The sequence below is a fragment of the Rana temporaria genome, chromosome 11, assembly GCF_905171775.1.
Source record: "Rana temporaria chromosome 11, aRanTem1.1, whole genome shotgun sequence".
Taxonomy (NCBI): domain Eukaryota; kingdom Metazoa; phylum Chordata; class Amphibia; order Anura; family Ranidae; genus Rana; species Rana temporaria.
Genome location: NC_053499.1, coordinates 129,517,522 through 129,530,654, shown reverse-complemented (window position 1 = coordinate 129,530,654; position 13,133 = coordinate 129,517,522). Strand labels below are relative to the sequence as shown.

The window sequence follows — 13,133 nt, the reverse complement described above, 5'->3', positions numbered from 1 at the left end:
GTTTTATGGCATTTTTATTAATATTTTTTTTTACTAGTAATGTCGGTGATCAGTGATTTTTTTTCGGTACTGCGACATTATGGCGGACACTTCGGACACTTTTGACACATTTTTGGGACCATTGGCATTTTTTTAGCGATCAGTGCTATAAAAATGCCACTGGCAGGGAAGGGGTTAACACTAGGGGATGGGGAAGGGGTTAAGTATGTTCCCTGGGTGTGTTCTAACTGTAGGGGGGGTGGACTCACTAGGGGAAATGACTGATCGCTGTTCATACATTGTATGAACAGACGGTCAAGTATTTCTCCCCTGACAGGACCGGGAGCTGTGTGTTTACACACACAGCTCCCGGTTCTCGCTCTGTAACAAGCAATCGCGTGGGTGCCCGACGGTGATCGCGACCGCAGGGCACATGCTCGGGAGTCAGGAGCGTGCGGGGGGCGTGCGTGCGCGCCTCCGCCGGCACGCGTGCCCCTATTGGCTGCTGGGAGAGATGACTTATAGCTACGTGCTCTCGCCCAGCAGAGCCGACCTGCCGCCGTATAACTGCGGCGGCTGGTCGGCATGCGTGCCTGCCCGAAGCGTGTGCCCGGAGCCGACGCGAGTGCCCGGCGGTCGCGATGACCGCCGGGCATACGCAATTGCTCGTTACAAAACAAGAATGGGGATGTGTGTCTGTAAACACAGAAATCCTGGTTCTCTCAGGGGCGAGGAGACTCATCGTGTGTTCATACAATGTATGGACACCGATCTCTCTCTTCCCCTAGTCAGTCCCATCCCCCCTACAGTTAGAACAATCAATAGGGAACACATTTAACCCCTTGATCACCCCCTAGTGTTAACCCCTTCCCTGCCAGTGTCATTTATACAGTAAACAATGCATTTTTATAGCACTGATCGCTGTATAAATGACACTGGTCCCAAAACTGTGTCAGAACGATTTGTCCGCCGCAATATCGCAGTCGCAATAACAATCGCAGATCGCCGCCATTACTAGTAAAAAAAAAATTATAAAAATGCCGTGAATCTATTTCCTATTTTGTAGACGCTATAACTTTTATGCCAACCAATCAATATACGATTTTTGCGATTTTTATTACCAAAAATATATAGAGGAATATATATCGGCCTAAACTGAGGAAAAATTTTCTTTAAAAAAAAAAAAATGGGCTACTTGTTACAGCAAAAAGTACAAAATATTGTGTATTTTTTTTTTAATTGACACTCTTTTTTTTGTTTATATCGCAAAAAATAAAAACCGAAGAGGTGAATAAATGCCACCAAAAGAAAGCTCTATTTGTGGGAAAAAAAGGATGTCAATTTTGTTTGGGTGCAACGTCGCACGACCGCGCAATTGTCAGTTAAAGCGACGCAGTGCCGTATCGCAAAAAATTCTCTGGTCATTGAGCAGCCAATTCTTTTGGGGCTCCGGGCCAGTCACAGCGCCAGAGCCGCGATAGCCGGAAGTCACTCCGGGTATCATGGCGGCGATGGAGGAGGTGTCTGAGGACTGCTGCGGGGGCTTCGATCTCAGGTAAGTAATTTATAATGAGCTAGTATGCCTTTGTTTTGCAGGGGTTTTTTTTCGTAAATGTCTGTCGTTGCGGGAATGTGCCAGTAAAAATAGCCGAGATCGGTTTGGCTTGGAACTGCGCATGGAGATTGGAGGCAGGGGGTGATTGGAGGCGGAGTGTGATTAGAGGCAGGGGGTGATTGGAGGCAGGGGGTGATGGTGGCTGTGGTGGCACCACAGAGGGGGATGGAGGCAGGGGGAGATTGGAGGCAGGGGGAGATTGGAGGCAGGGGGAGATTGGAAGCAGGGGGTGATTGGAGGCAGGGGGTGATTGGAGGCAGGGGGTGATTGGAGGCAGGGGGTGATGGTGCCTGCGGTGGCACCACAGAGGGGGATGATGGCAGGGGGAGATTGGAGGCAGGGTGTGTTAGTGGCAGGGGGTGATTGGAGGCAGGGGGAGATTGGAGGCAGGGGGTGATTGGAGGCAGGGGGTGATGGTGCCTGCGGTGGCACCACAGAGGGGGATGATGGCAGGGGGAGATTGGAAGCTGGGGGAGATTAGAGTCAGGGGAGATTGGAAGCAGGGGGAGATTGGAGGCAGGGGGTGTTGTGGCCCCGCAGAGGGGGATGGTGGCACCACAGAGGGTGGGGGATGGAGACAGGGGTTGTTGGTGGCACTGCAGAGGGGGGTGGAGGCAGGGGACGATGGAGGCAGGGGGCCCGGGGCAGATTGGAGTCAGGGGGAGATTGGAGGCAGGGTGTGTTAGTGGCAGGGGGGTGATTGGAGGCAGGGGGAGATTGGAGGCAGAGGGAGATTGGAGACAGGGGGAGATTGGAGGCAGGGGGTGTTGGTGGCCCCGCAGAGGGGGGTGGTGGCACCACAGAGGGTGGGGGATGGAGACAGGCTTTGTTGGTGGCACCGCAGAGGGGGATGGAGGCAGGGGATGATGGAGGCAGGGGGTTATGGGAGGCAGGGGACCTGGGGGAGATTGGAGGCAGAGGGAGATTGGGGCACCGAAGAGGGGGGTGAAGGCAGGGGGTGTTGGTGGCAGAGGGGGGTGGAGGCAGGGGGTGATGTGACTAAATTATATTATTATATCGAAAATAACAAAAATATGTTTTTTTACCTTAATATCTACCTTCAATCACATTGCTATTTGCCTAGCGTATTTGTTTGTAGCCTAAATACTGAAATTTGCACCTAAAAATGTAATTTAGTAACTTTTGTGAAATGCCAGTAAAAATGTGGCTGCGCCAGTAAATTTTAGGTGCCGTGCCAGTAAATTTCAATCTGGTAGGTTGGCAACACTGGCAGGGACCGATCATAAAATGAATTGCCCAGGTCAGGAAGGGGGGGGGGGTAAAACCTTCTCCTGTTTATCATAGACAGGTCATATTATAAGGCGGATCTCTGACAATGTGATGAATAACAATGACTCCATTTATGAATCACATTCCTATGACAATAAATAAAGTGACACACAGCAGCGGCAGATCTCTCATTCCTGGAATCTATGAATGTCCATGATGATGACGACACATGAACCACACACAAACACGTGACCGCGGGCACAGCCAGCCCGGAGCGGCGCCCTGCGAATGGTCCACGGCGCGTGACGTCACAAAGCTGGAAGATGGGGTGGGCGGGGTGACAGAATGATGGCGGGGGACGTGATTGGAGGGGAGGAGCCCGGAACGGTGCAGGAAAGGGGTGGGGCTAGAGAGCGGCGACCACCGGGCGGGAGTGAGAGAGACACCCAGCGTGAGGTGACCCGGGGCGGGTGACAGGAAGAGTGAGCGGTGACCCGGTTGGTGGTGAGAAGATGCCGCGGGTGGTGCCCGACCAGAGGAGCAAGTTTGAGAACGAGGAATTCTTCCGGAAACTGAGCCGGGAGTGTGAGGTGAGAGGGGGGGACCGCGGGGTGTTTATATACAGAGGAAGGGGGAGGGGTGATGGGTATTGGGGGGTCAATGTTCTGGGGGGCCCCCATGTACACACCTGGGAACTTTTGACCATTAGTAATTCTGTGATGGGGGTGGGGCTTCTAGTGACACAATTATGTCACCTGTGTGTATCTCATCGCTGCCACCACTATTACCCCCCAAATCCCACGAAAAGTTCCCAGGTGTGGCCCCTCCGCTCCATGATTTTAGGGCCCATTCACATCATACGTGTTGTCCATTTTATAGAGAATGAAGTATATAAAGATCAGAGGATTGGTCCCCAAATTGAAAACAAGGGGATGCGGGCAATTGGACTATCACGGTACAGATAAGAAGATGAAGTGAGGTATAAATGCACATGTATAGAAAAATAACTAAAAAAAAAAAATCAATAAAAGACAATAACCTTCATATATAGTTAAAGGTAGGGTTGTCCCGATACCACTTTTTTTAGGACTGAGAACAAGTACCAATACTTTTTTTCATGAACTTGCCGATACCGATTACCGATACTTTTTTTTAAATGTGTCCCCAAATGCAGCCATGTCCCCCCCCCCCCCCCCACAGATGCAGCCATGTCCCCCCCCCACAGATGCAGCCATGTCCCCCCCCCCACAGATGCAGCCATGTCCCCCCCCCACAGATGCAGCCATGTCCCCCCCCCCACAGATGCAGCCATGTCCCCCCCCCCCACAGATGCAGCCATGTCCCCCCCCCCCACAGATGCAGCCATGTCCCCCCCCCCACAGATGCAGCCATGTCCCTCCCCACAGATGCAGCCATGTCCCCCCCCCCCCAGATGCAGCCATGTCCCCCCCCCACAGATGCAGCCATGTCCCCCCCCCCACAGATGCAGCCACGTCCCGTCCCCCCACAGATGCAGCCACGTCCCGTCCCCCCACAGATGCAGCCACGTCCCGTCCCCCCACAGATGCAGCCACGTCCCGTCCCCCCACAGATGCAGCCACGTTCCCCCCCCCCCCCCCACAGATGCAGCCATGTCCCCCCCCCCCATATATGCAGCCACGTCCCCCCCATATATGCAGCCACGTCCCCCCCCCATATATGCAGCCATGTCCCCCTTACCGTACATGCTGCCGCGCCGCCGCTTGGTTAATACGGGCGGGGAACATTACAGCTTTCATTTGAATAGCTGTAGTCTTTCGTGCCGCGCTGCGTATAGACACTTCCCCTTGCTCGGGATTGGACAGTTCACCCGAGCAAGGGGGAGTGTCTATACGCAGCGTGGCGCGAAAGACTACAGCTATTCAAATGAAAGCTGTAATGTTCCCCGCCCGTATTAACCAAGGGGATGCGGAGTGGCGGCAGGGTGCAAGTATTCTATTTAGGTATCGGGGGTATTTGCAGGAGTACAAGTACTCCCGCAAATACTCGGAATCGGTCCCGATACCGATACTAGTATCGGTATCGGGACAACCCTAGTTAAAGGGTTACTATAGGAATTTTTTTTTTCTTTAAAATAACAAACATTTCATTCTTACCTCCACTGTGCAGTGGCCCCGATCCACGTCTTCTGGGGTCCCTCGGCGGCTGTCTCTGGTCCTCCCCGCAAGAACTCACCACATTCATGTGAGAGCTCGCATAGTGATGAGTCCTTGCAGGCGCGCTCCTGTGATACAGCGAGTGGCCATAGCCGCTCACTGTATCACTCGGCCCCGCCCCTCGGCGCGTCACTGGATGATCGGCGAAGAGGATCTCGGGACCGAGCGCGGGACTTTCGAGGGGTCAGGTAAGTAAAACGGGGGCTCGGGGGGCGGGCATCATCGGATGTTTTTTTCATTTTAATGCACAGATTGCATTAAGGTGAAAAAAACATTTTCTTTACAACTCCTTTAACCACTTTACCACCGGGCCAATTTTGTCACTTCTCTCCTTCATGTAAAAATCACATTTTTTTTGCTAGAAAATTTATCCGAACCCCCAAACAACATTATATATATTTTTTTTTAGCAGACACCCTAGAAAATAAAATGGCGGTCATTGCAACTTTTTTTTCTCGCATGGTGATTGTGCAATATTTTTTCAAACGCTTTTTTTGGGGAAAAAACGGTTTCATGAATTAAAAAATAACAAAACAGTAAAGTTAGCCCAATTTTTTTGTATAATGTGAAAGATGATGTTACGCCGAGTAAATAGATACCTAACGTGTCACGCTTTAAAAATTGCGCACACTCATGGAATAGCGCCAAACTTCCGTACTTAAAAATCTCCATAGGCGATGCTTTAACATTTTTTACAGGTTACTATTTTCGAGTTACAGAGGAGATCTAGAATTGTTGCACATGCTCTAACGCACGCAACGATACCTCATGTGGGGTTTAAACGGCGTTTACATATGTGGGCGGGACCTGCATGCGTGTTAGCTTCTGCGCGCGAGATAACGGGGACAGGGGCGTTTTAATTTTTTTTTTTACTATATATATATATATATATATATATATATATATATATATATATATATATATATTTATTAATTTTTGATCACTTTTATTCCTATTACAAGGAATGTAAACATCTCTTGTAATAGGAATGTGTGTGACAGGTCCTCTTTATGGAGAGATGTGGGGTCAATAAGACCCCACATCTCTCCTCCAGGCTTACAAGCATGAAATCGGTGAAAGAAAAATCACCGATCACATGCTGACAGCCGCAGCTTTGTTTACTTCTGGGTACCGGGCGTGACGTCATAACGTCCCGCCCGGGCCTCCGACGGTCATAGAGATGACTGGTCACCAGTCATCTCTATGCTTTCCAGCAGCGCCGAACGATGGCACGGGAGAGCCCGCAGAAGCACCGGATGGCGGCGGGAGGGGGGGGACATCCCCTCCCGCTGCCTATAAGAACGATCAAGCAGCGGGATCGCCGATTTGATCGTTTTTATCGCGCACGGAATCGGCAGGTGACGACGGAGATATCTGAATGATGCCTGTAGTTGCAGGCATCATTCAGATATCACCGCACAAAGCCGAGGACGTCCTCAGTCGTCAAGAGGTTAAAAACATTTGGTGACAGACCACCAATAGAAGAATCACCAGGTGGGGGGAAAATCCCAATGGGTCATGGGTCGCGAAGGGCATCTCTACTAGTTTCGCAGTTTAAACCGCTTCATCAGGAGAATGTCTGTAAACGATTAATAATTTAATCAGAGAACTATACAATGAAAAATTCAGAAATACAGTCTCGTATATAAAAAAACAAAAAACAATGTATAATGAGGGGAAAAATTAATAAAAGCTGCTTACCTAAAGCCCCTAATAGACCCGGGACACTAAAGCACCACAAGAGGAGGTCCTCTTATAGAGAATGAAGTCGGCCTCCTAAGAGCTCCGCTCACACCAACACCAACGACAGGTGACACACTGCGATTCATCGCAATACTCTACCATGCAAGGAAATGAGTGAGGTGTCATTTTTCTTTTGCATTTCAATAAAGTTTCAAAGAAATAAAAGTAAACATTGAGATGCTTTACAACAGCGCCCCCACCCAATAACACACTAAGCGTGGCCATACCCCCTGCTTCCTCCCCACTGACGGCAGTGGGAGCCAATGAGGAGTGAGAGTTTTGTGCACATCACTGGGCTGAGTTCGGGCTCAGGTAAGTATGGGGGGGGACTCTGAGCCTAGGTTCAGACAAGTGCGATCTCAAGAATCGCATGCGATTCCCACCCGTACTGCCGATCACATGCAATGTTTGAGCAATGCAAGGTTAGTTATACAGTTGTATGGCAGAACTTGCATTGGATTCGCACAGAAAAAGGTGCAGGGGCTTGTTTTTTTCCCCGCACTGGAATCTGATTGCTTGGGTGTTCTCGCCCATATGATCCGATTGCTGTACGAATCTACAGTTCACACTGCGATCTGTGAACCAATCTGGGGGTGTCATTAACTTTGTATTGACACTAGCAGCGGGCAGTGTGAAATGCTTGCGGGAGAGAAGCGATGCGGGAACTGACACTGGAATCGCACTGGTTCCTGCATCGCACAAGTGTGAACCCAGGTTTACAAGTGGTTGTAAAGTCAGAAGTTTTTTTTTTTACCTAAGACCAGTGTTGCTCATCTTACTTTAAAAAAGTAATTAGTTACAGTTACAAATTACTTCTCCGAAAAAGTAATTGCGTTAGTGAATCAGTTACTACATTGAAAAAGTAATTAGTTACTCAGCAAAGTAACTGTGACTTTTTTTTTAATATTCTACAACATGCCTCACTGTGCCATCTGTAAACATGCCTCACTGTGCCATCTGTAAACATGCCTCACTGTGCCATCTGTAAACATGCCTCGACAATCTCCCTACCTTCTCCTGTTTTCAGAGATGTCAGACGGCGGCCATCCATTATTCAAAAGCCGCGCCTCCTCAGGCTGTTCCGTGATAGGCGGAACAGTAATTTTCCCATCAGAGCCTCTGTTCAGTGTTCTGCCTATCACGGATGTCCTCTCGTCCGAGGCTGAGGAAGAGAAGGCATCCGTGATAGGCTGAACACTAAACAGAGGCTCTGCTGGGAAAATTAGTGTTCCGCCTATCACGGAACAGTCAGAGGAGGAGGCGCGCTTTTTTAATAATGGATGGCCGACGGCTGACACAGGTAGATGTAATTGCGGTAACGCCGCCCAAGTAATGGGAACGGCGTTACCGTGAGGGGAAGAGTAATCGGGTAGATTACTCGTTACCCTCAAAAGGGGCATCGTTGGGTAACGGCATTTATTTTAACGGCGTTACTGACAACACTGGCTAAGACCCCTTTCACACTGGATCGTTTTTGCAGGCGCTATTGCACTAAAAATAGCGCCTGCAAACCGACCTAAAACAGCCACTGCTGTGTCTCCAGTGTGAAAGTCCCGAGGGCTTTCACACTGGAGAGATGCGCTGGCAGGACGGTAAAAAAAGTCCTGCTAGACGCATCTTTGGAGCAGGGTGTATACCGCTCCTCCACCGTTCCTGCCCATTGAAATCAATGGGGCACCGCGGCTATACCGCCGGCAATGCACCTCTGCAGAGGTGCTTTGTGGTGGTTTTTAACCCTTTCTCGGGCCGAACAGCGCTGCAAAATTGGAGGTAAAGCACTGCTGAAAATAGCAGCGCTTTACCGCCAACCCCGCCCCAGTGTGAAAGGGGCCTTACTGTGTAAAATGCAGCCCCTCCTAAATGCATACCTGAGCCACATCTCGATCTAGCGATGTGCAAAAGATCAGCAGTTCTCCCGACTTTCTCATTGGTTTAGAAACAGCAGTGGAAGCCATTAGCTCCTGCTGCTGTCACTCGCAGTGATGAGGGAGCAGGGAGCGCAGTCAAGCCTGTGTCTTATTGACACAGATGAGGGGCTCAAAAGCAAGCATGCAAAAGTGCCCTATAGCAAGAGGCTTACTATTGGGATGCTTGTCAGATGGGGGGGAGCCAGGAGCGCAGTCTGGGGACCCAAGGAGAGGAGGATTGGGCCGCTCTGTGCAAAACCATTACACAGAGCAGGAAAGTATAACATGTTTGTTATTTTAATAATGATTAAAAAAAAAAAAAACTTCCTGCCCATGCTACAGCCGAAAAAAGACTATAGTGTGGCTCACCAGTTGTTCCCAGAACTGCGCCTCCTGCATGCTCTGTGACCGATGTGTCCTTTGGACACGGCTGATCACAGATTGTGATAAAGGGCCAATCGCAGTGGCCCTTTACCATGTGATCAACTGTGACCAGTCACAGCGGATCACATGTATGTAAACAGACCTTCTGGTTGTCGGCATTTCTTTTCTCACACACTGTCTCTGTGTGAGGAATGGAGAGATGATAACCGGCAAGGCTGACAGGGCACAGTGACTACATTGTTTACAATGTCAGTGCAGCTTATCAGTGCACATCAGTAGAAAAGAAAAATTACTTATTTTCAAAATGTTATAACAAACTAAGAAAAACAAATAATAAAATGACTGCCAACATTTCTACAACCAGTGATCTAGCTGCTGCAATCACTCTAAATGTGTGCGCGTCACATCTACTACAAATACCAGTATGATAATTAATGTGTTCCTAAACCCAGGAGCCTGCATATCTGGTCTCCTACAGTACCCAGAACATGGCGATGCAATAGTTTTAGTAAATATAAACTGCTAAATACCTTTTCTCATCAGCAGTATATAACATGTGACTTCTACCAGTGGCTTGTTAAATCTGTAGAAGAAGTTTTCATTCTCCTCTGACTGTCCTGTGAGGCTGCAGGACCCCTGACCCTGTCTTGACAGTGGTGATTAGCCCTGCGCTGATCACTTGCACTCTCCCAAGGAAAAAAATAACTCTTGCGCAATACACCCCAAACTGAGCATGTGCAGAGTGCACCCAAGACTATGTTCTATCAGCAGATTGGGGACAGCAGAAAAAGAGGGGGATCAGAGAAGACAAGCGGCGGATTAACCCCTTAGGTTCTACAGTGAGTATAACCAGCATGCTTTACTGCATATACAGACTGATTTTTATTGTTGTGGGATTAGTAACACTTTAATGATAGTGCTGGTTCAATACACGCTGCTCACAGGTGAGCTGGCTCCAGCGGCATTATCTCCTTACTATAGGGTGCTCACCCAGTTACAGCTGAAACAGTAATGAAAGGAAAGTCAGGATGGCTGCACAACAAACTGAGATCCAAATCCCTTTATTCGCATAAAACCATGAAGAGCACTACATGTACAAGCAAGGGAGGACCGACTTACATGTTTCGCACATGAATTGTGCTTTATCAAGATCTCTGGTGTGCAGCCATCCAGACTTTCCTTTTGTTACTTTAATGATAGTGTTGCACTGCTGTTGTACAAATGCTAAAGAATGGAGTGTAGTGCAACAAGTAACTTTTGGTACCATAGAAAGAAACAAAGAAGAAAGAGAGACTAATTAATTTATTAGAAAATCATTACTTTACAACAATCCAATGTTTGAGGAGGACCATGGGCCCTTTTTTTATATCTTGGGTCACTTTAATGAAGTGGCCATTCGTGTCTCAAAAAGATTTTGGATGTCACTTTGGAGTTCCAATGACCTACTGGCTCTACCTGAGGGCTGTCTGTCCATTTCAGGTACAGCATGCTTGGTGGTATTACAGAAATATGTTAATACTGTTTTTCACTGGGTTACCTTATTTTGTTTACTTTTAGATCAAATACACAGGATTTCGAGACCGACCTCACGAGGAACGGCAGGCACGTTTTCAGAATGCTTGCAGGGATGGCCGTTCTGAAATAGTAAGTATTTAAATAAATCGTTAGTTGTTCAGTATATCCATACAGAGCTTCAAATCTTATTCATTAACCACTTAAGCCCCGGACCATATTGCTGGTCAAAGACCAGAGCACTTTTTGCAATTTGGCACTGCGTCGCTTTAACTTGACAATTGCGCGGCCGTGCGACGTGGCTCCCAAACAAAATTGGCGTCCTTTTTTCCCCACAAATAGAGCTTTCTTTTGGTGGTATTTAATCACCTCTGGGGTTTTTAGTTTTTGAGCTATAAACAAAAATAGAGCGACAATTTTGAAAAAAATTAATATTTTTTACGTTTTGCTATAATAAATATCCCCCAAAAATATATTAAAAAAAACATTTTTTTCCTCAGTTTTGGCCGATACGTATTCTTCTTCATATTTTTCGTTAAAAAAATCGCAATAATCGTTCATTGATTGGTTTGCGCAAAAGTTATAGCGTTTACAAAATAGGGGGTATTTTTATGGCATTTTAATTTAATATTTTTTTTGTTTTACTAGTAATGGCGGCGATCCGCTTTTTTTTTTTTTCGGTACTGCGAAATTATGGCGGACACTTTTGACACATTTTTGGGACCATTGGCATTTTTATAGCGAACTGGCAGTGAAGGGGTTAACACTAGGGGGCGGGGAAGGGGTTAAATATGTTCCCCACACAGCTCCCGGTCCTCGCTCTGTAACAAGCGATCGCGCCCACTGGGCACGGGAGTCGGCGGGGGGCGCGCGCCCCTAGTGGCCTGCGCGAGAGCCGATGTTATATTACGTGCTCTCGCGCAGGGGAGCCGGCCTGCCGCCGTAAAATGACGATGACTGGTCGGCAACCAGTTAATAATGCTGCCTAAGGAAAGTGTAAGAGTTCTGCTTGTACACTAGAGCTGGACTTGTCTTTGTAGAAGGTGATCGCTTTGCATTTATGCATAAAATTTACCTGATGTCTATTGATTTTCTGTTATAGGCATTTGTGGCAACAGGAACCAATCTTTCTCTGCAGTTCTTTCCAGCTAGTTGGCAAGGTGAGCCACGCCAGGCACCCACACGAGATTATGTGGACTTTGAGAGGGAGTCCAGCAAGGTAAGCTGCAGGCCAGATGTTTTCTAATTTCTGAGATCACTTTTTTATTTAGATGCTGTCCTGCTGAATGTTCTTCTTGCCTTTTTCTCCTGGGAACTCCTATCTGTGAGGTTTTCGCACTAGATGTCCCAGCACTGCCTACTTCTCATAGACACTACAACTTGCTTGTCCTGTGTGTATTTATTTTATATATTGACCCTCTGCAGAGAGACCACTGCGTCTACACAAAAAAAAACAACGGTCCATCTCAACAGCATGTTGGGAGGATGCAGTTTATCTACCTAGGATGTAGTGGATTTTTTTTAACTTGTAAGACTTTGCACACCTTTCGTTTTAATGCACCTAGAATGTATTTAGCTGATATATACTGAACATTCAGTTGGGGTTTACATCTAAAACATGCACAGCATAGTAGCATGGTCACTTCTCATAGAGCACAGCATATAGTGGCATAGTCACTTCTCATAGAGCACAGCATATAGTGGCATAGTCGCTTCTCATGGAGCACAGCATAGTAGCATGGTCACTTCTTATAGAGCACAGCATATAGTAGCATGGTCACTTCTCATAGAGCACAGCATATAGTGGCATAGTCGCTTCTCATAGAGCACAGCATATAGTGGCATAGTCGCTTCTCATGGAGCACAGCATATAGTGGCATAATCACTTCTCATAGAGCACAGCATATAATGGCATAATCACTTCTCATAGAGCACAGCATATAGTAGCATAGTCGCTTCTCATGGAGCACAGCATATAGTGGCATGGTCACTTCTCATAGAGCACAGCACATAGTGGCATAATCCCTTCTCATAGAGCACAGCATATAGTGACCTAGTCGCTTCTCATAGAGCACAGCATATAGTGGCATAGTCACTTCTCATAGAGCACAGCATATAGTGGCATGGTCCTTTCTCATAGAGCACAGCATATAGTGGCATGGTCCTTTCTCATAGAGCACAGCATATAGTGGCATGGTCCTTTCTCATAGAGCACAGCATATAGTGGCATGGTCCTTTCTCATAGAGCACAGCATATAGTGGCATAGTCACTTCTCATAGAGCACAGCATATAGTAGCATGGTCACTTTCCATAGAGCACAGCATATAGTGACCTAGTCGCTTCTCATAGAGCACAGCATATAGTGGCATAATCGCTTCTCATAGAGCACAGCATATAGTGGCATAATCACTTCTCATAGAGCACAGCATAATGGCATAATCACTTCTCATAGAGCACAGCATATAGTGGCATAGTCACTTCTCATAGAGCACAGCATATAGTAGCATAGTCGCTTCTCATAGAGCACAGCATAATGGCATAATCACTTCTCATAGAGCACAATAAGG

The 13,133-nt window shown here is 47.6% G+C and overlaps 1 protein-coding gene across 4 annotated transcripts in view; it reads left to right on the top strand.

The window, feature by feature from the left end:
* The first annotated feature begins 3,219 nt into the window (after positions 1-3,219).
* The window catches only part of CBFB (core-binding factor subunit beta), a 32,078-nt gene continuing 22,164 nt past the window's right edge, over positions 3,220-13,133 (top strand). For all 4 annotated transcript variants that reach the window (XM_040329139.1, XM_040329142.1, XM_040329140.1 and 1 more), the window contains exons 1-3: positions 3,220-3,414; positions 10,611-10,697; positions 11,668-11,784. In XM_040329139.1, the coding sequence (XP_040185073.1) occupies positions 3,337-3,414; positions 10,611-10,697; positions 11,668-11,784 (282 nt within the window). In that variant the 5' untranslated portion in view covers positions 3,220-3,336. The remainder of the gene's footprint in view (positions 3,415-10,610; positions 10,698-11,667; positions 11,785-13,133) is intronic.